The sequence below is a fragment of the Neovison vison genome, chromosome 11 (genome assembly GCF_020171115.1).
Source record: "Neovison vison isolate M4711 chromosome 11, ASM_NN_V1, whole genome shotgun sequence".
Taxonomy (NCBI): Eukaryota; Metazoa; Chordata; class Mammalia; order Carnivora; family Mustelidae; genus Neogale; species Neogale vison.
In genome coordinates, this window is record NC_058101.1 from 99,309,547 (window position 1) to 99,334,690 (window position 25,144).

General features: G+C 41.3%; 1 protein-coding gene across 1 annotated transcript in view; it reads left to right on the forward strand.

Moving 5' to 3' along the window:
- The window catches only part of ELOVL6 (ELOVL fatty acid elongase 6), a 119,593-nt gene extending 95,551 nt beyond the window's left edge, over nucleotides 1-24,042 (forward strand). The window contains exons 4-5 of the mRNA XM_044224256.1: nucleotides 14,451-14,602; nucleotides 21,614-24,042. Coding sequence (XP_044080191.1) covers nucleotides 14,451-14,602; nucleotides 21,614-22,038 — 577 coding nt within the window. The 3' untranslated portion in view covers nucleotides 22,039-24,042. The remainder of the gene's footprint in view (nucleotides 1-14,450; nucleotides 14,603-21,613) is intronic.
- The last annotated feature ends 1,102 nt before the right edge of the window (nucleotides 24,043-25,144 follow it).

The window sequence follows — 25,144 nt, forward strand, 5'->3', positions numbered from 1 at the left end:
TAAGAGCTAAGGATTTCAACCAGACTTCATTGGGACTTGTTAAGTTGTCGATGAAAATTTTTGTGAAAGGAGAGGGACAGGAAGTAGTTCTCAATATTAAATGGAAAAAGTTTATCCTTAAAACTCTTCATTTTCCAAAAACATTTTGGATTACTCTGATTTAAAGTGAACATGTTCTCTCCCTTGACAATAGAGAAGAAATCCTAGGTTCTGTTCTAAATTTTCAAACCTAATAACAAATTTAGATGACAGATACTAGTTGCTTTATCTATACTATCCTCACAACAGACCTATGAAGGAAGTACTACTATAAGGGTGTCCCATTTTTTGACAGAGTTTCTTGAAAATTTCAAAATATTCAAGTATTTCAGAACTTTCATAATTCAAAATCTGTTTTCCCATAGGAATAATTTTAATTTTTTAAGTCTTTTTTAACTGGGTGTTATATGTGAATAATGAATCTTGGCCGACTACGTCAAAAACTAATGACGTACTGTATGGTGACTAACATAACAGAATAAACTATTTTTTTTAAAAAAAAAAATCACAAAATAAAATCCTTTTTAAGAAAAATAGGTAATACTCGTATTTATTTATTTTTAATTAAGCTGTATGCCCGAAATGGGGCTTGAACTCAAAACTCTGACATGAATAGTTGTGTGTTCTACCTACTGAACCAGCCAGGAGCCTTCCCCATAGGAATGATTTTAAACACAACAATAAGTACATTCCTAATAGTAACTTTTGTGTTACATTGTGTTTATGTAATTGTGTTTACGTTGTGTTTCTTCATTCCAAAGTTCTTGGTTGCTGACTCATGTTTCTCCATTCTACCCCCACCTTAATGATTACTTGGATGGCATTGTTATAATTCATCAGCAGTGGTGGTTAAAGTTACAGCTCAGTAGTAGTCCCCAAAAATCACACCCAGGACTTCTGAGGCACCTGAAGAACAGCATAGTTCAGAGGACGTTGACCAGCGATGGTATTTCTGTTTCCTACTGATGTGCTGCTCTCACGTGGCAATATTATAGTGTATATCCATTTGGCCATCAGCTTTGAAATCATGTCGTCCTTGAGTATATTTTAGATGTAGAACATGTATATTCCTTCAGATTTTACATGTCACAGGTGTTCTTATTAATATTGTATATACCAATATTTCAAATTGTCATGATCCACCTCTATGTAAAATGTGCCTATGTCCCTACTGGCAGATGAAGGAACTAATGCTTAATGATTAAGAAATTGACCCACAGGTATTTACCCACAAGCACAGTTTATAGGTAACAGGATCATAATTAGTTGGTCTGACCTGTAACCCATGTTCTTTGCTCAATACCCATGTGTACTTAACTAGCAAGGTCAAAATTAAAGGGACCAACTCCAGACAGTCTTTGTGACCTCCATAAAACGGGGATATGGAAAAAAAAGAGGGGGGTGGAAAATGATTTTACAAGACAGGGAAGGAGGAGAAACTTCGCTGAGTTTCTCAAACTGAAACCTGTGGGCCATTTGCATCAAAACACTTGGAATGTCTATTAAAAAATTCCATTTCTGGGTCTTCCCCCAAAGCTATTAAATTGGAGCCTGGAAATCTTCATTTTTACAACACTCCATGGTTCACTGTAATTAAAATTCTCATATAATTTCAGTCATCTTATGTGCCTCTTGAACACTACACTCTCCCCGACCCCTAAATCCAGAGACCACCGACGCTGACAATCCCTGTTAAGTAATTAGAGATTCTGGTGAGATGTTCAGTAGTTAAGAAGTTCAGTGCATGAGAAACTCTGGAGAGCATTGGACTGTGACTCCAGTCAATTATGGCATACTTGATTCTTACTCATGCATTTCTTAGTTTGTCTCTGACCTTTTTATAGCCATTTTATTCAGCTCCATGGACTGTTACCTGGGTTCTTGCACCTGAAACAACATCGGTGTCCTGGTAACCTTTTATGAGGGCATCTTTTCTCAATCATCTTCCTGGTCGACCTAACGTCATCTCCACAGAGCTGTGGACGCCACGGATGGCAGCTCATGGTTCTGTTAGGATTTCCTGTCACCAAAATGTCTCCATGACTCTAGCTTCTCCCACTCCACATCCCTCCTCTCCCACACACATATGGTCTGACATATTTCTTGAGTCCCTATTTCATCTCAATCTGCAGTTTCTTCTTTGGATGTCCCATCATGCCTCAAATTCAACGTGATCTGACCGAGAATTTGACGAAAAACGTTCTTAGCCAGCCCTTTAACTCAGCAATTCTACTGCTGAGAATCTATCCCAAGGAAATAACTCAAAACAATGATTTTTTTTTTTTTAAAAACAAAGTTAACTCACTTCTATAGGCCCCTCTTGGATGAAAATCATGATCCGCACCACAAGCTTCTCTCTGTGCCCCTTCGCAATTATTATTTCCCCAAAAGTAACTGCTAGTCTGATAGAAATCAGATCAGTTTTACCTGTATTTGAACTTCATATAAACAGTGTACAATTTGTACTCTGTGTGTCTGGATCCTTTAATTCACTATATTAGTGAGAATTATCTATGTTTTTACATGTAGCAATGGTTCCTTTGTTCTCCACAGAGAAATTTGGATTAATAGGAAAAATGGAAATGGAAAGCAAGCCAAGATCTATAGAAAAATTAAGGAACAAAGTGAATTTTTCTTCTCTGATTAGACATGGTATACACAAATGTATAAAAATGTGCTTATCTGTGCTATGCTTTCTGTTTCTAAAATTATTTTGTGATTAAATTGGGGCCATGAGTTCCTAATACCTTGTTGTGCTGGACTATGGAGACTTTGGTTTGGCTGTTGAAGTGTAGGAGAGGGGAAATTCTCAGATTCCCAGACTTCTTTTTTTTTTTTTTTTTTAAGATTGTATTTATTTAAAAGATTTTTTATTTATTTATTTGACACAGAGAGAGAGAGAGATCACAAGTTAGGCAGAGAGGCAGGCAGAGAGATGGGGGGAAGCAGGCTCCCCACTGAGCAGAGAGCCTGATGCGGGGCTCGATCCCAGGACCTTGAGATCATGACCTGAGCCGAAGGCAGAGGCTTAACCCACTGAGCCACCCAGGCACCCCCAAAGATTTTATTTATTTATCTGAGAGCATGAGAGAGAGAAAGCATGAGCATGGGGAGGAGCAGAGGTAGAGGGAGAAGCAGACACCCCTCTGAGCAGGAAGCTAGATGCAGGGCTTCATCCCACAACCCTGAGATCATGACCTGAGCGAAGGCAGATGCTTAGCCGACTGAGCCACCTAGGCGCCCCAATTCTCAGGCTTCCTTGAGTAAATAGAAATTCATGAACTAGAGGTGGGAGACTCTCAGAAAAGACCGTTGGGATGTTCATAAATGTCAGGGAAGCCATGTCAGCATCTTGGCGATTCTAGAATGGGAGATTCTGAATTGGCCACAAGTTTAGGGACTGTTAAGTACTGCTGAGGGTTTCTTCTGAGGGAGAAGAACTCTGCAACGTAGACGCTGCCAACACAACAGAGCTCAAGGGTGGCCCATCTGGGCACCAACTTTTCAGCAGAAGAGTTTAATATTGAGTTTCACCTGCAACACCAATGCCCAACAATTTCCATGAACAACAGTACAAAGGATTTTTACAGCTGTCACTTTTTAGTGGCAGAGTTAATGTTCTGAGCTCACTAGCTAGCTGCTAACAACTAGGTGTTCTAGCGATTAGTAGCCATCTTCGAAGATCTTCAGTCTGCATCTGTCTGTCTGTCCAATCCCTCTAACTTCATAATGCTGGTGGTGAATTGATCTCATTGGAGAACTTCCGTATTTCTGATGCAAAGAATTCGGGTGGTGGGGAGACTGACTCTCAGAGTCCTTATCACATAGAGTTCACCTGACAATGAGCTAGCCAACTGTTTCAGGCCCTGTAATCCTCTGGGAAATTCCCCAGACATTCCCCTGGAGGTCTGTATAAGCCTGTCTTTTAAAAAAATATTAACAAAAGATAATTTAGAAAGGAATATCTTTTCTTTTCATATGATCTCTGTTCAGTGGTGGTATCTGAGTGATCTCTCTCTCTTTTTTTTTTTTTTTTTTTTTTTTTTTTAGGATTTTATTTATTTGAGAGAAGTAGAGGGAGAGAGCGGTTGCAAGCACAAGCAGGGGGAGAGGCAGAGAAAGAAGCAGACTCCCCACTCAGCAGGGAGCCCAAACAGGGTTCTATCCCAGGACTCTGAGATCATGACCTGAGCTGAAGTGTGACAGAACCACCCAGCCACCCCTTGAATGATCTCTTTAAAAATGAAACTGGGGGCACCTGGGTGGCTCAGTGGGTTAAGCCTCTGCCTTGATCTCAGGGTCCTGGCATCGAGCCCTGCATCTTACTCTCTGCTCGGCGGGGAGCTTGCTTCCTCCTCTCCTCTGCCTGCCTCTCTGCCTACTTGTGATCTCTCTCTATCAAATAAGTAAATAAAATCTTTAAAAAAAAAGAAGAAGAAGAAGAAGAAACTCTGATAGGAGTGAGATTTGGCTCAGGGCCTTCCACCTCACAGGGATTCATAATTAGTAAATACTTGTAAAATGAATAATGTTTAAATTAACTTTCTTTGGTATGTCTTGTGATTAGAGTAATTCAATTGTGTGAACAACATGAAAATTAACAGTCAATGTGCTGCTTAGAAAGTTGTAAAACTTTATCTAATGGATTTTTAGATCAATAAGCCCAAAGGAATGAACTGGGCGTATACAGAGCAGCAACTTTTATGACTTGTATTTCCTCCCTTTCTTGGAGTTCTTCCACGAATGAGCCCACAGAAGTTTAGGGTTGAAATCCTAAAGAACATTTCCAGTCCCTAAATTTAAGGGTGTGGAAAACCGAGAGTTGTGATCATTTTTTCTCTTTTCCTTTCTTCCCCCTCTCCCCTTTCTTTCTTACCTCCCTCCCTACCTCCCTTTTCATTTTATTTGTTTTGGGGTTGGGTTGGTTTTTTACAGTTTTTACAGTTTTGACCTTAGAAAGATAAAAGAGCCAGCTATTTTACCAGCAAAATGAGTTTATTCAGGAATAACAAAATTGCAGTTCAGGACACCCAAACCATTGGCAAGTCCAGATAGTGGAGGGGGCTTACTTTCACAGGGGAAAAGAGGAAGCTGGGAGGGGCTGTTATGGCCTCTCATTGACTGAGTGTGGCGGCTTCCCATTGGCTGGGCTGTTGCTAGACCCAGAGAAATTCTTCCTTCTTCCTGCTTGAAAATGTAAAGTCAACATCTTCCTGTTGGGGTTGGAGAATGCCAGATATGCTTCTTATCACAGGGAGTAGTGTGTGGGAGCGCCCCTCTACAGGGCCTCTGGACCTTGTTTTTAAAGAAATTTCCTTTATTTTTACTACAGATAATGTTGTATTTCGATTCAAGTGCTCTCCCAGTGAAATTTTCATTTATCGTCCCTCAGGAAAAAAGAAGTTTGGTTTCCTCATGTGCCTATGAAACCTAGTTAAGACTGCAGTGGAGTTAGTGGGGCAATGCTATTAATCTTAGCACTGGAATTATCAGAGTCCTAATAAGTTTGTAATTCCAAAAAGGATTAAGAGTCTTTTCAAAGGAAGAAAATTTTTTATAGAAACAAGATGACTAACCACAGCAGCTTCATCCACTTTTGGCTTCAATATTAATCTTTGCTACTGCCCACATTTAATTTTGGGTTTCCTTTAGTTCATACAACTAACTCACCTATTTTAATTTTCTGCGCTACTTAATTGGGTTCACTACTGGTACTACTTTATGTCTTTGTTCCCACTGTAAAAGTCCGGAAACCAGCACATTTTTCTTTCCAATGTAGCTGAAAGTTGTCGGCTGGTCTCCACTTGTCCTGGAATGCATTAGACGACACCCCCATCAGCAGTTGAATAAAAAAAAGGCAAAGGCAGAAAACGTACCCATCAAAAGACATTAATTTTATGGAATTTAGCAGAACAAAAGATTTAAAATTCAAGGACAAGGATTCTCACCTAGCACAGCACCAATGCATAGATAAGTAACTTTCTTCATCAGCTACTTCAACAGCTTCATCCAAAGGTTCGTGAAGTAGGAATGATGGGTGAGGGAGGGGAACAGTCAGGAAGGTGTCTTGGAAGGTGAAGTCTCCAGAAAGTCCCTAACTCAGACCCATTCATGCCTCCATATCCAAGGTTCTGAACCAGTTCATTGGAGATAGATCCTAGACATTAGAATTGTTTTAGCCATTTTTGGTGATTGTAATATACAGTCAGGTTGAGAACCATTATGCTAAATGAAAGCCTGGTAGGGAGTCCGGTAAAAGCACAGGGGCTGTAGTCAGATGATTCTGGTTCTTAGTAACTGGGTGACCTTGGGCCAGTCCCTTGCCCTTCCTGTGCCTACATCTTTTGCTCTATAACCAGGATAGGGGTGCTCCATGAAGTTATAAAACTCACATTTCATGATGGAGGAGCTCAACAAAGTTCTTCAAATGTGCAATACTATGCCAGCCTCTAGCACAATGTTTTCACAGGGTCAAGTACTTGCCAGCAAGAATTGAAGCTAGTATTGTGTGGCCGCCTTCCACTCTGGCCCTGATGGGGCTAAGGTTACTAGAAATTCCTCTATCTCAGATCAAAACATAATAATAGTAGCTCAAATAATAGTGAAAGAAAATCCTATATTATGAGGCACAGAGCAATCTTAAAATTTCAGATTCAAATTAAAATGTTATGAGTTCTATAGCCAGGTGTTATGTTTCTCTGGGGAAATTCTAATGAGATCTATTATGGTACCAATTGTCCTTACTATTATTATTTTATAATCTCCGCTCCCCCCTTTGCCTCCCCACTCTGCCAGGCTGGTTTTTATCAGGTGATTTTTTTTAAACATGAGCCAGCATTTCTTTGCCTTGTCAGATGCCTGGATTGCAAACTCCAGATTGCAAGGATAGCCAAGTTGCATTCTCCAGATGCGAAGACTGTACCCCACGGTATTATCTAAGCAATATTTAGACCTACTGGGCTTTTCCTTTTTTTTTTTTTTTTTTTTTTTTTTTTTTTTTTTTAATGCTTAGATTCACAAGTTAAGAAAATAAACTGATACATCAGAAAGTGAATTGTAGTCAACCCATCCCCTCAAACATTAAATAAGGACATCTGTTTGAGATTGATGCTTTCTGACTGAGCGGGGGGATTTCTGGTGAATGGAGAGAGCAGTCCTGGAGGGCTTGCCTACCTTCTGTTTGTCAGGGAAGTTTGTTCCCCACTAAGATACCCTCTCTGTAGTCTCCACAAGACTTTCCTCACCTACAGCTGCTTCCGTGAAGCCTTCAGCTCTGATGGATTCCGCACTGCCACATGTTAACATTTTAATTAGGAGCTCATGAATAATATTAGCTGTGATACTATTTAACAATTAGGTACCATCACCAGAAACGCGGTGGAAACTACTCCGTGCTTCAAAACGTAATAGTTCTCCACCAAGGCCATGTGTATCCTCCCCCTCCTTTTCTAAACTAGGTTCAGCTTTTCTACTCAGTACTTCTACTCAGTTTTAAATGATTTTTTTAAAGATTTTATTTATTTATTTGACAGAGATCACAAGTAGGCAGAGAGGCAGGCAGAGAGAGAGGAGGAAGCAGGCTCCCTGCCGTGCAGAGAGCCGGATGCGGGGCTTGATCCCAGGACCCTGAGATCATGACCTGAGTCAAAGGCAGAGGCTTAACCCACTGAGCACCCAGGCACCCAGTTTTAAATGATTTATTGCTGGTCTTCTTCATGATTGTTATTGGCCATGTGAGTCCCCTCTAGCCCAAAAACTCCATTGAATATGTCTGGCCTCTCAGAAGCAAAGCAGTCATTATCTAAGCAACATTTAGACTTTAACATATCTTTTTTTATTCAGGAAAAAAAAAGGTTTATTTAGCATTAGATTATAAATATTAGAAATGGGCACTAAAGAGTAGGTTTCTAATAGCTTCTGAGAAAGAGCAAGACCTGACTATTGGAAAACAAAATTTGATGAAGAATCATCATTAACAGTTTGAAGAGTTTTTCCCATAAGTATTTTTATAGCCATCATATATATTTTATAGCCATAAAAGCTTTTCAAAACGTACACTGGTTGAGTCATTCCATACAGATTTTTTTTTTTTAAGATTTTATCCATCTACCTGAGAGAGAGTGAGAGAGAGAGAGCATGAGAGGGGAGAAGGTCAGAGGGAAAAGGAGACTTCCCATGGAGCTGGGAGCCCAAACTCCAGGATCATGACCTGAGCCGAAGGCAGTTGCCAACCAACGGAGCCACCCAAGGCGCCCCATACAGAATATTTTTCTCCTTATATTTCTTACTTAACTATCTTGTATCTTGGAGCTTTTTTACGTCAGCATTTCGGGCAGATGTGCCTGGCACACTTAGTAGTTGTATTGTGTTCGTTGTCATTTATTTAACCCTTCCTATATCAGTGGGCTTTTAGATTTTGTTCTAGCCATCTTCTCTGTACTACAAAACATACAGTATGGTATATTTTTGCAAGTATGCCTAAAGGATACATTGTGTTTCCAACAATGGAAGTACTATGTCATAAGATGTGAGTATTTTCAATTTTGATATACAAAATGCAATTTTAGCCTCACCTGCCTCGGTCCACAAATTGTTTGAGAGACTTTCTAATGTAGATGTCTGAGTAAATATTCCAATCAAGACAAAGGAGTCAAACCTAGAAAGGATCATTCATTGAGAGATGAAATTGTACACTGTACTTGTTACTGAAAGTGTAGGGCAAGTAAATTATTAAACACTACTATGTCTATTCCCATATAACTGCTGATTTATTGGGCAAAAAATGCACACCTGATGGTTTGTTATATTATTATTATTACTGAAGACCTGACTTAAGTAGACATTCTCTATGAATGATGCCTGTCATCAGGTGTGGAAAGGTTTTAGAAGCGGGATTGCACTTTGTCAAAGAAACATGATATGACATGGGGACGTCATTGCTCCATATCACAAACACTGCATTCCTGTATCGCCTCTGGAATCTAAGGGCATTATAGTGGATTTGGGGGTTGTTGTTAAATTACTTTAACCTCTTTGGGGATCATTGCATATTCTTCCTACTCTGGATACTGTTAGCATCTATGGCAAATGATAATTCTTTTGTTTATCAGGAAAATCAGGGACCTCTCCTATGTTTGTAGAGTTGCAGCTGATGGATCAGCTGTTGCCATGTTTCAAAAACTGACAAAATCTCATCCATTTTTTTTTCTTTTTCTGATTGTAGAATACCCGTATAATAAACATCTTTGTTGCCTAGTCCTAAAAGTAATTGGCCCTTTGGTTATTGAGTTAGCGGGCTGAGGGGTTCTGCTGGCTGGCACTTCAGAATACAAACCTTTCAGAAACCCTTGTTTTGATTCCAGAACACCTTGCATTTAAGTTCAGAGCCCATAAGAGGAAAATGTAAAGCTGAGTTTATCTACCATTGACATTCAAGTTGAAACAGTTGAAAGGTTTATTGATGATCTACACCTAAGAGCCTTTCTCTCCAGAGCAGAATTCTGGAATTCTGTAGCCGGTATAGCAATTATTCCACTTTAACTTCCAGTTGGCAGTAACACAGGGTTATTCAAACTTTTCTCGAGTTGAACAATGATGAGGCCTCCTGGTCAGAGCCTGGGTTTGAAAGAAGATTCACCATGTCTCTCACACTTGTTTAGAAAGGACGCCAATACTTGTGAAAGGAAAAAACTGACCCAACCTGAAAATGAGAACTTGTTTTCCAAACTTTTGCTCTAAATGTTTCAACATCTGTGTAATGGAGTACATGATATATCCAAAGAAGAATCCCATCCAGATATATATGCATTGTCTCCCAGTCTTTTCTACTAGTCTCAGTGTCCGGGTGTCCTCAAGGGCTGGCTGATCGGGGATTAGGGCTGTATCTCAGTGTCACACTAAAAAGTTTCTGTAAAGCCTTGCAAGCTAGTACCATTGTGATTTGTTAGTTATTATATCAATTGTAGGTAAGCACCCATTGAAAAAAAATTTAATTGTCAATCTGATATATCCTTGCTTTAAAATAAGCAATGAAATGCATATATAGTATAAAAGAGAAGGTTCTCTCTCCCACCCCCAAAATACTTCCAGTAACAGTCCAATAGCCATACCTCCTTGAGTCCATGCGAAGGCAAATGGCTAAAGATGAAGAAACAGACTTCTTCTGGACTAGGACTCCAGAACGTTTGTTTGCAGAGAAACACTTAGCTAATCAGATCCCCTTGCCACATTGTGCCTAATGTAGCTGATAGAGAGCAGTAACATCCAATTTTCCCTTCACTGAGCTCTCTCCTGTTCCACTAATTGTTACAGTCAAAACTGAACTTTGATAAGAAAAATTATATATTCCCTGAAAAAAGATGCCAGTATGACCTTACCACTGGGAAAAGACCTGTGATATAGCACTAATCTGCCCTCATTAAACACAATGGCCCAGACTCTCAGCTGGTTTGAGACTATAGATTTAGGATAATCTTTATCCTCTGATTGAAAGATAAATTTTACATGAACCAGATGCTTTTCGATACCAGTCTCCTTGAAGATGTTCTATGGAAAATGCATATTTCACATCCTCTTGTGAATTTACTGGTTGTCACTTCTTTGTGAAAATTTGGCTCATGAAAAGGAGAGTGGTTGAGAATGTTGAAACCATGTCCAGGCATGGCCGGGAAGAATGTCAAGATTGGTTAGAAATGTCCACCATGAGTATAAGCAAGGACTGAGGGGAGCAGAACATAAGCTCCATATCTGTCTTTTACATCATGGTGTCTCTCAAGATGATATGACTTAAGATGCCTGGCTCATTCAGTGGAGCACGCGACTGAACCTCAGGGTCATGAGTTCGAACCCCATGTTGGGTGTAGAGTTTGCTTAAATAAATGAATTTTTAAAAGAAAGAGATGATGTAACTTAAGAAGGAAAAATGTCTCCTGACTTAAAGTATTTTTTGGTCAAGTATCATAGCCTCAGGGCCTGAGCCTAGATATAAGAAAAAGCCATATGGTTCCAAAGTGTACCATGGCTGAGATGTACCAGGGGCAGAGCTCCTGGCTTCTCACAAATAACAATCATCCCATTGGCTAAGCAGCTCCCTCATGCTGCCCCCCCAGCAGAAGCATTGTCACATCACAACAAAGCGCCTTTGCTCACAGACACATAGGCCTGATGGCTGGCACTGACAATTTCCCTGAAAAAATGCATTGCCCTCTGTTCTGAGTCAGCCTTATTGTTGAGAACTTAGGGGGTAAGAGTGAGATCCAGATATGGGACGATCATATGGGCTATACACTGATACCCAGCAATACTGTGGCCACATCATCTCCACACTTGTCATGTTGCAGTGCTCTGAAATGACCTCCTTGTACACTGACCCTCAAATTCTGAATCCCTATTTATCCCGACATCAAATCCCGCTTCCTCTGATGTCTTCCAGTACCGCCCCCTACCCTAGCCAGAGTTAGCATATTGCTTCTTTTAGCCCTGCATCTGGGACATTGCCAGTCCATATTTAGCAGCTGAAAGAATAAATTAAAGCATGCCAATGCTTAAGAAATGGGCTATGAACTACAATGGCTTTTGAGACCCAAGAAGAGGAAAGGATGGTGACTATTCCAGAGGTGCTTTCTTTGTCTCTGCTCTGATCTTGTATGAAGCACAGAGTCTGGCAGCAGAATAGGAGAGGAGGGACTCTGTGGCTGTCACTGGGCTGGCATTTAGCTCTGGACATTATGCTGATGGTTCAGAAATGTCCTAGACCAGGTGTTTATGAACAGAGACAGATACATATCAAAAGTGTGTCACTTTTCTGTTTATCTGCTTTGGGCTTGTACCAAAGTCATTGACTTCTCTCCCACTGGTTTATGGAAAGCCGATAACTGATGTAGTCAGGAGCTGACTTAGGAACTGATGTAGTCAGTATTTTGACTTAGACATACTGTGTAGCCACAAAATATTAACTGGTGTTCCAAGGTCTACCGAAAATCCAATCTTGTGTGTTGTGTCTGCTGGAACACAAGTAATAGCAGAATTCCAAAGGGCTTAGACAATAAGAAAGCCTTCTCAAAAACGAGAAGCCTTGCAAGAAGGTCACTGAAAGAATGGCTGAGTCCCTCACTTGGTCACATTTTGCAGGAATAACTTCTGTCCTCCTGGTAGCTCCCGCCCTCTGGTAAGATGGCTGCCGCACCCCCAGGCCATACATAGTAAAAAGCAAGGAAGCCTTCCCACTTGCCACACGGCCCCTAGCAGCCCAGTGCTCACACCACATTGGCTAGAAGTGGGTCAATGCCCACCCCTAACCAATCACCGGTAAGGGAAATGGGATTACTAAAACTTGCTGAAGAAATTAGGATATACTCCTAAATCAAAGGTGGTGTCACCTTCTTGGGCGAATCATGAGTTGACAGAAACTGGACAAAATCAGGCTTCTTCTCAAACGGAGCAAGAGGAAGGACTTGGCTCTTGAATAGGTAACCAATAGCATCTGCTGTGTATGCCTAGCAGAGACAGCACGTCCAGACTTCCGTAGTATCCTCACAGCAGCAAAGTCCAAGGGCCCCATGTGTGAATTACCTTAACTTGGCGATGGTGGCCACTCTTCACATTCCATTTTGCCATCACCCGGTGAGGTAAAGACACACAAAAAAATCAATTCAGATAACACAGAAAAATCACCATGACCTGACTTCACCAATAAGTTCCAATTCTCCATTCTCCAATTAGGACAGTTTATTGCCTGTAAAGACACAGGTCATTCCACTTGGGAGGGGACATTTCTTTGAAATAAGAAAATGGAAAAGGGCAGCCTTGGAGCGAACAGGGAGAAAAGCTCCCTAGGAGAACATATATGCAAAGCCCCTAAGGCAGAAAACAGAAAGGATAAGAAAGTGGTGGAATGATTGGCTCACAGTGAGCAGGAAGAAAATGGCGGTCGGAAGGGTAGAGTTGGGGGACAAAGGGGCCACTCAGAGCCTCGGATGTCCCATTAAGGAGCTGGGGGGTTTTATTCTGTATGCAGTGAGAAGCCACTAAAGGATTAAATAGGATCTCCAACTGTAAAGTGATACCAAAAATCCTATGCAGGATCATTTTATATGTTAGAAAGAGTAATTCCATTTAATGCAGGCTGTATATCATTAGAGAAGCTACTTACAAAGTCCCAACTTAATAAACTAACAGTTGCCAGGAATTCAACTTTATTATCTTGCCTTTAGGCAAAGTGACTTTTAGCTCTAGCTGGCAGACACAAGCTGACAGCCTAGTGGAATGGCTTATTTTGAAGCAACTCTTAAGAACTCTTAAAGAAACAATAATGCCTCTGAGGAGAAATGAAAGCTCCTGTTCCCAGTTTGGTGAGGCTGCTACTCCTCTCAGCAGCTGTTCACTGGCTAACCTCCTAACTGACTTGGCCCCTTGAAGGGGATGCTGCCAGAAGAAGGATGGCCGAGTATGGCCCCACATGGTTAGCTGGCTTTGCTTTCAGTCATGCGTGTGGTCCACGTGCTCTGGTACACATGCCTGAGGGATCCCTCCTTAATGGAGATTGCCTGTTCCAGCTGCAAAGTTCTTTCACACTTAAGGTTGCATTACTGAGCTCAACACATTCCAGAGCTCTCCTGTTTCCTTGGCAGTTCCTTGATAAAAGTGCCCGAAGCTAGTTTATTTTTCAATCATCTTTGAGTGCTGCACCTGTGGGGAGGCCAACATGTGACAGGGCTTTGAAGAATGGGGTTCCAACAGGGTTAGCCTGTGGTTATGGGGAGCTCAAGGGAATGAGCCTGACTGGAGAGCTGAGCCTGACTGGAGTGCTAAGCCTGCTGGCTTCCATGAGAAAGACGGATTAGAGTGGAAGGGGAGTAAGCGATGACAATGGTGGTTTGGAGGCCGCTGCAGGGTTCCAAAAAGATGCCAAGGAGGAGGTCTACATTGATAAGGCTAGTCCAAAGATAAAGGAAGAGTTGGCTGAGAGAAACAAACTGAAACCCAGGCAATCGAGCCGGGGCGGGTGTGGGGGAACTTTGAAAATGACTGGACATAGGACAGACCTGAGCTCATTCCAAGAGTTTTCAGCCAACCCCATCTCATCCCCAAGGGAGAGTTCTCAAACTGAAACATAACAGTCACCAGCTTCTTCATGAGATCCTGCCCTGGCTCCATTCCGCTTGGCTGTGACCTCTTCTTGGTACAGTGATGACATACATGATGGCATCATGTATGATCTTCAGAATAAAGCACTGAGAACTTGTGTTGCTCTTGTTTACAAAACATTTTAAGAAGCTTCCGGGTCCATGCAAATGATTGCAAGGCATCTATATACCTCTTTCCCCAATGGCAGACAGTCTTCTAAGTATGGGTAATGTCAGAAATGAAATGATTTGCCTGAATGTTGTTTCTTTTCTCTTTTTATTATAAAGTATATTCGGTGCTCTTCGAACTGGTGCTTATATGGTGTACATTTTGATGACCAAAGGCCTGAAGCAGTCAGTTTGTGACCAGAGTTTTTACAATGGACCTGTCAGCAAATTCTGGGCTTATGCATTTGTGCTAAGCAAAGCACCCGAACTAGGTGAGTGTCATCTCTCCTTCCGTTTCCACCCCCACCCTTCTGGGTAGCTACACACCCACAAGATATATTTATTTGAAAACGGACAAAGAAACCATTCGAAGGTCCTGTTTTATTGGTTGCAATGAATTTGAGCTCTTGACTAACTTTTCCACTATCTCTTTCTCTCCCCTCCTTCCTTTTGTTTCAACAATTATACGTTGTGTGGGGCGTCTGGGTGGCTCAGTGGGTTAAGCCTCTGCCTTCGGCTCAGGTCATGATCTCAGGGTCCTGGGATCGAGCCCCACATCAGTCTCTCTGCTCAGCAGGGAGCCTGCTTCCCGCCCCCCTCTGTCTGCCTGCTGCTCTGCCTACTTGTGATCTCTGTCAAATAAATAAAATCAAATAAAAAAAAAATTATACTTAGTGTATGTGAAGAGCGAAATAGCTTACAGAAACATGCAGACTTCCAGACACTACTGGAAATACACTCCCAGGGGCATATAAAATCCACACACAGTCCCTTCTGTCCAGCACATAAACGACTATGCTAAGTTGAGAATATGGAAGAATATTGGCAGTGCAGCTCTCTCCCGGTCCGACATGGAAGCAGACTTTCATCCAGGAGTTAGGATTCAGATGAGGAGACGAGGCTTTCCGTTTGGGTGTCTTCCTGTTCTAATTAACAAATGGAAAGCATTGGTTTCTGGTGTTGTTTGATTTGAATCATCTAAGAGATGGGCCTTGGAGAAAAGAAATGTGGCTCCCCTTCTAGAACTGAATCCAGAATACTGGCTATGTACATAGAAGGTTTTTCCTTCAACTCTTTAATGGTCTTGAATAGAAGTGTGGTACAGATTCATAGGAACAGTGGGAAATTCATGGCAAGGTTGTGACATGGATATAGTTCACCAGGAAAATACCTTTACTACCAGAGAAAGGGATCTGCTGGTGATCACAAACTCTGGACTCATCCATGAGCAGTACTGGTCATCATCTCACAATCTCATATATATCCTTAAGAAGCACCTATTCATTCTCTGGGTTTGTTTGTTTGTTTTTTATTTTTTTTTTTTAAGATTTTATTTTATTTATTTGAGAGAGAGAGACAGTGAGAGAGAGAATGAGTGAGGAGAAGGTCAGAGAGCGAAGCAGACTCCCCATGGAGCTGGGAGCCTGATGTGGGACTCGATCCCGGGACTCCAGGATCACGCCCTGAGCCGGAGGCAGTCGTCCAACCAACTGCGCCACCCAGGCGTCCCTGTTTTTTATTTTTTATTGGGAATTAAGAATTGTATTATTTAGTTCAAAATATTTATTTATAGTTGGGTCCCCTCTCCTGTTTCTCCTAAAAGGGGGTTAGAGGTTGTACTTTGCTTATAAACCACATATAATCAAGCTATCCACAGTCTTTCTTTAAGGTGTCTTTCAGATATATCCTGTGTCTGCTCGCAAAGGATAGGAGGTCTCTTGGATGTGTATGTTAGCAGCCTATCTATCCACTTTTCTTTTTTTAAGATTTTATTTATTTATTTGAGAGAGAGAGAGAGAGAGCGTGAGAGGGGAGAAGGTCAGAGGGAGAAGCAGACTCCCCATGGAGCTGGGAGCCCAATGCAGAACTCGATCCCAGGACTCGGGGATCAGCTTAACCAACTGAGCCACCCAGTGCCCTCTATTCACTTTCTACCAGCAGCTATACCCCTACTGCCTACAAAGAGTGGGCAATTGATTTGAACTGTGGGTGTTTTTCCAAGTCAAAGGCAAGGGAAGAGCAGCAGAGGGAAACTAAAAACCTTTGCTAAGAGGAGCAGGGGTATAGAGATGAATGCTCTACAGTCCAAAATAACTAGATTACTGTTGTTCGTGCGTGCACACGTGCAAGAGCCCATGAAGGCAGACTTAGGTTGAAATGCATTGGTATGGATGTATTCATTCATTCACTTAACATATTTATATTAAGCGCCAACAAGGGGTATTTGATAGGGGCTCGAATGGAATGTCTAACTCCTCCAAAAAGAAATTTAGAATATGAATTTTACGAACCAAGCCCCAGGAAGTGATTTTTCATATTTGAATTGAGACCACAAGCTGCCAAATCGTAGGCTACAAAAATGTTTTTCCAACTTGGAGCTACACACAGTGCCTAAGACAGATGTGTTTTGAGGAATTTCAAGATTCTATGGTAACATTTTAATTTTGTGTTTTCACTTAGAGATAAAATAAAAGACTGTCTTGACAGATCTATTTCTTTCACAGTGATTCTTTAGATTCATAGAGCATCTGAGCCAGATTACTTTTTCCCAAGCTAGTGTTGGTCTGAGAATGTGAGCCTGTATCCTCATGTATCCTCTTGGGGTTTGGTGACATTTTCTTTTAAATGCATACATTATTAATGTTTGAGAATTTTTCACTTTGAGAACTATCGATCTCTCTGACTTTTAGTTTGTGCAGTATAATGAGCATACTTATGAATCTCCCCATCTTTTTTGATAGAGCTGACTACAGCTGTATGAAAACAGTAAACGCATGAACCTCCTGGCTCCCTCTACCTGTCAGTACTAAACACTTCACACAATTTCACGACCCTCAACATTTTCAAAAAACATCAACAATGGTGCCTCTATGCGTCTGGCCCTTAAGTCTTAAATCACAAAGTAACAACCTCAGTCTTTGCTTCTAGAAATCCTTTCCCTTGCAAAGGCTGCTTGTCTGCTCTCTGAGTTTTAGCCAGGTGTATTTGAGGGACTTGAAACTAAAAATAGTCCCTTCCACCTTTAGAATAATTTCTTGAAGAGCCGCCTCAACCTATTCATATAAGTGGTCATTTTTCTTCAGAGACATGAGTAGACCTATATTGTCTTGTCCACCCACCTTCTGTTCGAGACTGACATCAAAGTTTTAGGAGGGCGGACAGAGTTAGAATTTCCACACAAGAACTATTAGTGAAGCACTTAGAGGTATTTGTGCTGTGTCCTCTGTCTTGGTAGCAGGTTAGTGCGGATGATGCTGATTAGTCATCTGTCTTAATTTAATGTCAACCCAGCCATGCTGCTCCCTACCTCCCCCACGCTGACGTAAAATTAAACACAATTCTATTCCCTCTTGAGCCCAGAAGGAACTGCACCATAGTCCGTTGTGCGGCAGTTTCAATAATCCTTTTCCCTAAGAAGCCTTATTCACCATAGTGGTTTGTAGGTTGGATATCAAACAATCCATTTCTTCACAGTTAAAAGAGGATTGAAGTGCAGACATTGGGCTAAAGGGTTGATTAAACTTGATCTGGTTCTTTAATGAGGATTCTTCATGTCATTTCAGGTTCACTATACAGGTAATTTCATGGTCAGAGGCCCCTTTTTTCAGTTTTAAGATATGCCTTATTTTCCCTCAAATGTTCTGGAGCTCGTTGGCAAATGGCCTTCCCCAGCTAAACTGTGAATCATAATAGGTCCAAAAACCAGATAGCCAGTCCCTATCCCTAATTAACACATGTATTTTTTTGCTCCTAGAAGACATTGCTGCTACCGTTTAATTAAGAAAGATCTATCGACTTGGATTATTGAGAACTTTTCTTATTTTTAGGTCCAAAGCTCAGCTTCTCAGTACACTAAGGTCCTGGACTCCCTTATGTGCGGCAGAAAGGGAAGGTTCCCGTGAGAAGAAATTGTTCTGTGTTCAATACCGAAACTCTATTTTCCCACCAAAACCCACATGCCCGCAGTTTTCACTATACTTTTTGGGGGGTTTGGGGGGGAGCAGGCAAAATACACATGACATCAGATTGACCATTTCTAAGTGTACAAGGCTGTGGCACTAAGAACACTTGCATCATTGCACGGTCCTCACCACCATGGTTCTCCAGCACTGTTTCATCTTCCCCAGCTGACACTACCCATTAACCCCTATCCTTCGCTGAACTCTTAATAGCAAGAAGGGCTTTCTGTTTTTGCAGAAAACAATGAGCTCATTTCAGTGAATTATGGAGTTACGACCCATTAGAACAAATGAGGAGAAGAGAACCACCAGCCCGCTCTGCGTGCCAAAAATCTTGTGCGCCTACTGTTTTAGTTATATTAAAACCTGCTGAGATTTGCTTTTGTTAAAACTTGGAAACATCTGCTCCGAGTCTCGGTCCTTGCTCAGTTGAGCTTGTCATTGTTTCTGAAACTCTGACTCAGCAGAGCTCGGGCTAACTGTGAAGAGGGGCACAGCCATCTGGGACAAACCACACAGAGTGGCCTCTTGGTGACTGCGAGCACCCTGGTGCTTTCCAACTGCCGACTGACTGCCCCCCAGTGACACAGACATCTGTACTTAACAGGCACACAGGCTGGAGGCAGATCGTTTGGAAGGGACGCTTGGGAATGAGAATACCATGTCCTGCCTGGCTTTTGGCTGAAAACAGCTGAATCAAAAGCTAGAGAGACTGTGGTAGAGAAAACATGAGCCAGTAGCCACTCGAATGGGTGACGTAGCTGAATCGGTCAAGAGTCAAAAGTCCCACTGCTTACTGTTGGCCAACATTCTTTCCATAAGGCACTAGACCTTTGATCAAGAAAGATGGGTTGGCCAACGTCAAATACACAGTCTTTATCTTTGGTTTACATTTTCAGTTCACTTGGTAGCTTTTGGCAGGGCTGTAAATACCCTGTCTTGGTACAACTGGCTCATGGCAAATCAAGCACGATATTATGCAGTTTCCATGGAAGAAAAATAATTTATAACCGCCAGGGTGTTGTGACTGATGCATCTTAGCCTCCGTATCAAAAAAAAAAAAAAAAAAAAAAGAAAGAAAAAAATACAAAAAACATAGGAGCACTCAGGAAGCCCTTCTGGAACCCCACCAGTTTCCCCTTCCATTTCCCTATGGGAAACTACCATTCCCTAGGTCAACAGCCTACTTGAGGATAGTAACCTCGATGCAGCCTTGGAGTGGTGGTCCTGAGAGGCTCCAGGGCTAGTATTGGAAAATAGTCATCTTCATTACTCCACCTGCCATCCTGTATGTCTGTTCCAGAAAAAATTCTTAAAGGAATTCAAATTAATTTTGTTTTAAAGATTTGACATTGGGGCACCTGGGTGGCTCAGTCGGTTAAGCGTCCAACTCAAGGTTTCAGGTGAGGTCATGACTGCAGGATCCTGAGATCAAGCCCCATTTGGGATCCATGCTCAGCATGAGTCTGCTTGGGTTTCTATCTCCTCCTTCTGCCCCTCCTTCTGCACTCTCCCTCTCTCTCTTTCTCTCAAAATAATAAATAAATCTTTAAAAAAATAAGAAAGATCTCATAACATGTGCTTCATCTCCAGCTCTCCTCTATTAAATGGAAGCATGTAATGTGTCTTAATCATGCCCCCTACTCATGAGATCTGAGACCCCTACTCAGACAGGAAAAACACAAAGCTAGTTTCGGTACCAGAACTATAGGTTCCACTTTTCGTTCCAGGTTAGCCCATTCTAATATGGTCTGTCTTTTGTCCCCTGTTACTCTTCTCATACTAAAATTGTTCTTCAGACAATAAAGTTTTAATATAAAAGTGATGATAGAGTCAAAACTAAATCTAAAGAAATAAAACAGTTGAGCTACTTATTGCTCTACAGCAATATAGTGTGTTGTTCCCTACACTTCAGTAAGGAAACAAAAGAATAGCTCCTGCTGAATGGAATGGGGTACCACCTGGTTTATTCCAGCCATGGCCATTAGAACCTTAAAAATCTTCCCACGGCCTCGCATTCCTTGACCTTTCCTAGTGTCAAATGGTTTAGGACACCGGTGAAGTCTGAGGGATAAGATAAGGATAAGCACTAATTCCCTTCGTACTTAATTAGATTTCAGAACAAGAAGGACCTTCTAGTTCTCCTTTGTTGTACAGAAAAGAGTCAAGTTTGAGTTCAATAAAAGTCATGAAGGAGGTTGGGTTTTCCCATCCTTGAGAAGAACACAGAGATAGGAAAGAGAATGGATCATGAATCCTGTTTTTGTCCCACATCCCCGTATCCCTTCCCCTTTTTTCATACTTGTTAATGAAATCGTGTGCATTTTTTACTGTTTTTCTCTTTATCCATTTTGTTGTAAGTGTCCTATGGTATATTTTTTGGAATCGCTGAGGCTTTTGAGAGAATCATTACATATAAATAACATCTACCTACCTGAGTACTATTCTAGCTTCTATAATATAAATTTTCCTACCTTAGGGACAGAGGTCTTTTTCTTCAAAAGGATATTGTTAATAATAGATTTTGAAAAGCTTTCTCAAAGTTAACTCCGTAAAAATGTGTGTTGTTCTCCGTTCTTATTACTGAATTCATTGTTGTAAAATATTCAGGTTACCATGTTCAGCAAATATGGTAGAGGGTGACTTTTTCTCTCTTTTTCTATTTTTGCCTTTTGTTTCAGTTTTACTCCTGTGATTGCCAAATGTCTGTTGAGACTTCACCTTTTACAAGGAGCTCACAAAGATGGGTTTTTTAGGAGTGGCTTTTGCCATATACCAAAGACAAATGGTCTTCCTGCTCTAGTGAGGCCTATGAACGTTTGCTGGGCCCTCGAATTCTAATCTGTCTCTCTGCATTGACAAATGATCTGAGAGAAGTCACTTGACTCTTCCAGATAATATTCCCTAAAATGTACGGTCAAGTTAGAAATTGGGGCACTTGATTGCTCATGTCCCTTCTAGGTCAGAAATTGATAAGATTTTGTATAAAACAGCCTTCTAAAAGTAACATTTATTGCGTGTTCTCCATGTGCCGGGAGGGCACACTGGTTATCATAATTAGCCCTCCGGTGCTTCCAAGCTACGACTGTTATCCCCATGACTATCTCCATTTTACAGAAACTGGAAAATAGTGAGGATAAGTAGCTTACCCAAGCTCACAGAGCTAGTAAATACCGATCCAGGATTCTAACCCAGTCCGTCTCACACTCAAGTATGAGTTCAAGCTATGTCCTTTCCTGGGAAAAAGATGAATTATCGTTACATCATGGTCAAGGGGCTCACGCAGGGTTTTTTTTTTTTTTTTTGTCCTTCTCTGTCTTTCAGGAGATACAATATTCATTATTCTGAGGAAGCAGAAGCTGATCTTCCTGCACTGGTACCACCACATCACTGTGCTGCTGTACTCGTGGTACTCCTACAAGGACATGGTAGCTGGGGGCGGTTGGTTCATGACCATGAACTACAGCGTGCACGCCGTGATGTACTCTTACTATGCCTTGCGAGCGGCGGGTTTCCGAGTTTCCCGGAAGTTTGCCATGTTCATCACCTTGTCCCAGATCACTCAGATGCTGATGGGCTGTGTCGTTAACTACCTGGTCTTCTACTGGATGCAGCATGACCAGTGTTACTCTCACTTTCAGAACATCTTCTGGTCCTCACTCATGTACCTCAGCTACCTAGTGCTCTTCTGCCACTTCTTCTTTGAGGCCTACATCGGCAAGATGAGGAAAACAACGAAAGCTGAATAGTGTTGGAACTGAGGAGGAAACCATAGCTCAGGGTCATCAAGAAAAACAATAGACAAAAGAAAAATGGCACAAGGAATCACATATGGTGCAGCTAAAACAAAACAAAACAAAACACATGAGCAAACATAAAACCCAAGGCAGCTTAGGGATAATAAGGTTGACTCAACCCAGTAAGTTTATGATCCTTTTTGGGTGAGGACTCGCTGAGTGAACCTCCGTCTCAAAGGACTGCTGCTGGAAAACCCCATTCCCTCCTTAACTGTCAGCTCTAGGACAAATGAGAACAAAAATGAGCCAGCGGCACAGAGAGAGAGAAATAGAAGGTCAAGAAAGGCTATTAACACTATATGAAAAAAAAAAAGTATTTACTAAGTGTTATATTTCTCTAAGAATGAAAGAAGTTTACTTAAACTGTGCGAGCACATACACACACAATCTCTTTGGACACTAAACTGGAGCCAATAGAATAGATACAAAATGGAAGAGACACAGGGTGGATATCTAGAACAATAACGCTTGTGCAAAAATTAAAGCCTTTTTAAGAAAGGCCGTAGCTGTAGCCCCCCCCCGTGAGAAAAGATGTCTTAATCACCTCTCGTGAAGAAGGATGTAAACAATTTCATTTCCACTAAGAGAAGGACTGGTGTTTTTCCCTTCCTAGCACAGTCTCGGGCTGGTGAGTTTGCCAGAACCAAACGGGGCACAGTGTTTTTCCGAGGTTCTTCCTGGGAGAATGGGAACGGTGCAGACCAGTTCCTAAAGGGGCAGCTCTACCTCTGAGCGTTTCTGATGGTTTCACTGAAATTTCCACTCTGAAATGAGCTCTGAAGGATTATCTTTGGTTCAGCGGCCCCAGACTTTTGAGCAGAAGAGTAAATACCGAATAGCAAATTTAAAACCTGACCAAATGATTTGAAAGTGGATTCTGGATCACCTCTAAGAAGGGTCAGCCCCATACCATTCTTGAGCTGGGAAAAGGACAGTTGGGAAAGAGACGGGAGCCGAGGATCAACCCAACAGATACAGTCTGTATTCCCCGCTCTATTTGACTTCACACACACACTCATGGCTTTCCAAGTAAAGCCCTGTTGTACAGTCCATATTTTCTATATTTTTGTGACTTTCAAAAAGAAATCTGCAGGGCTCTTCCTGATATTGGGTGAACACTGTGTTTCCGCATCATCTGCGTCTGCTCCCTGAGCGTCGCAGAGGTGTGTAAAGTGCCCTCTGCTGGTCAAGTGGAGATACTTCAACAAACCCTTCATGGCAAGTTTGGTTGAACAGCTGACAGCAAAGCCCCCCCCCCATAGACTTAACCCTTCAAATTTTCAATGATACAAAATACTCGTCATATTTTTGGCCAAATCAGAAGACCTTCCTGCTTCAAGTCAGCTTCAGAAATTTTTTTTAAAAGGGACTTCTGCTCTGGAACTCAGAAAACCAGTTTATTAAGAGCCATATTCTTTAAAAAAGAGAGAGAGAGAGAGAGAGAGAAAGAAATGAAAGCTAGATAATATAATATTATCTGTCATACTTCAGTCCTTTACAAGCCAAATAAATGTGTAAACATTCCTAGTATTTCAAAGAAGCAATTATGTAAAATTGTTCAATGTGATACGCTAGTATTCTAATTGGTTAAGTAGCTTCATGACTAGACAAACTAGATGACACAATTAGCGGCTACACTGCATAGACGACACGCATCACCACACATACGTGCACACAGATGTGGGGTACACTCAACTTCAAAGCCCAAATGAACAGGAACACATTTTCTGGCTAGCAGAAAAAGAAAACCGTTGTTTATCTTTCTTGCTTTATTTGAGAGTGTACAGTAAAAGGGATTTTTTTTCAGATTATTTTTATATTATTTGAGCTTTAACCGTGCTGTCATTCATGAAACAGAGCTGCTCTGCTTCTCTGTCAGAGATGACACGGTCTTTCTCAGCATCTTGTTTATGTGTGGAATTTGAAAGAATAAAGTTTTATCCCATTCTGTGTGAATGGTTTGAACAATGAACAAAGAATCCATGCAAACCAAGTCAGGACCGCTAGACCCTGGGGTAGGGGCGGGGCCAGGCAGGGGAGGGAAGCTGTGACAGCTATGTGAAATTATCGGGGACGCTCTATGATGTCTTGACATTGGTTCATAGGTGAGAAGCAACTAGTGGATGGGTTGGGATTCCTAGGGTGAAAACTGATGCGAGCTAAAAGGAGAGGTCCTGCTATCACACCTAGGAGGTTCTTAGGCTGCAAATAATGTTCTTTTGAGCTCTGAAAAGACATGATACTGTGCAATAAGCTTTTTTTCTTATGAAAGAAAATGAGCAGAATAATTCATCTGAGGAAAAGGCCAAATAACAACTGACTTGTGTTTAACCGAAGGACCAATTCGAACTTATCTGACTGATTTAATTTAATGGTTGAATCCATTGATTAATCATTGATCCTTCAATGCAGGTTAGAATAAGGAAATGAGCATAGACCTTAAATAGACTCTAAATGATGCTTCCAAAGCACTTTGATCTTGCTACAAATTCATACTTGTGTTCACTTGTGAGTTAACTTAGAATTTTTGTTTACAGGTTGAATGTCTAATAAGTAGTTTGTAAATTGGCTAAATAAATCTAAAGGCTTTTCCAATGTTCCTCATAGAAAGAAAAACATTTTTTTAAAAATTCTGGTGTTATAGGTTCAATACAGTGTTTTTAACATCTCAGCTTAACTGCTTAATTATATCGAGATAAGAGGCTGGACCACTAGCCCATGGCAAATCTGAATCCTACCAGAGAACTGACTGCCACATAGATAATCCTACCGTCAGTTAACATTCCAGAAAAACTTGGGCAGGCAAGTTTTTAAAACTGCCCCACTATGCTGCAATAGATTATCTTTCTACTGGAGATTTTCTACTGCACTCCAGTCCCATTATGGTGAAAACGCTTCTGGATTGAAAAAAACAAACATCCTTCATTTCATATCTGAGTGCATGCAATTTGATGCCCTCAGTGTGAGTATCAACCCAAGTCTATGAGTTTGCAATGAAAAAACATTCTGATGAAAAATGCTCTATTCATCAAACAGGAGGTTTTACTGGGTAAAATCA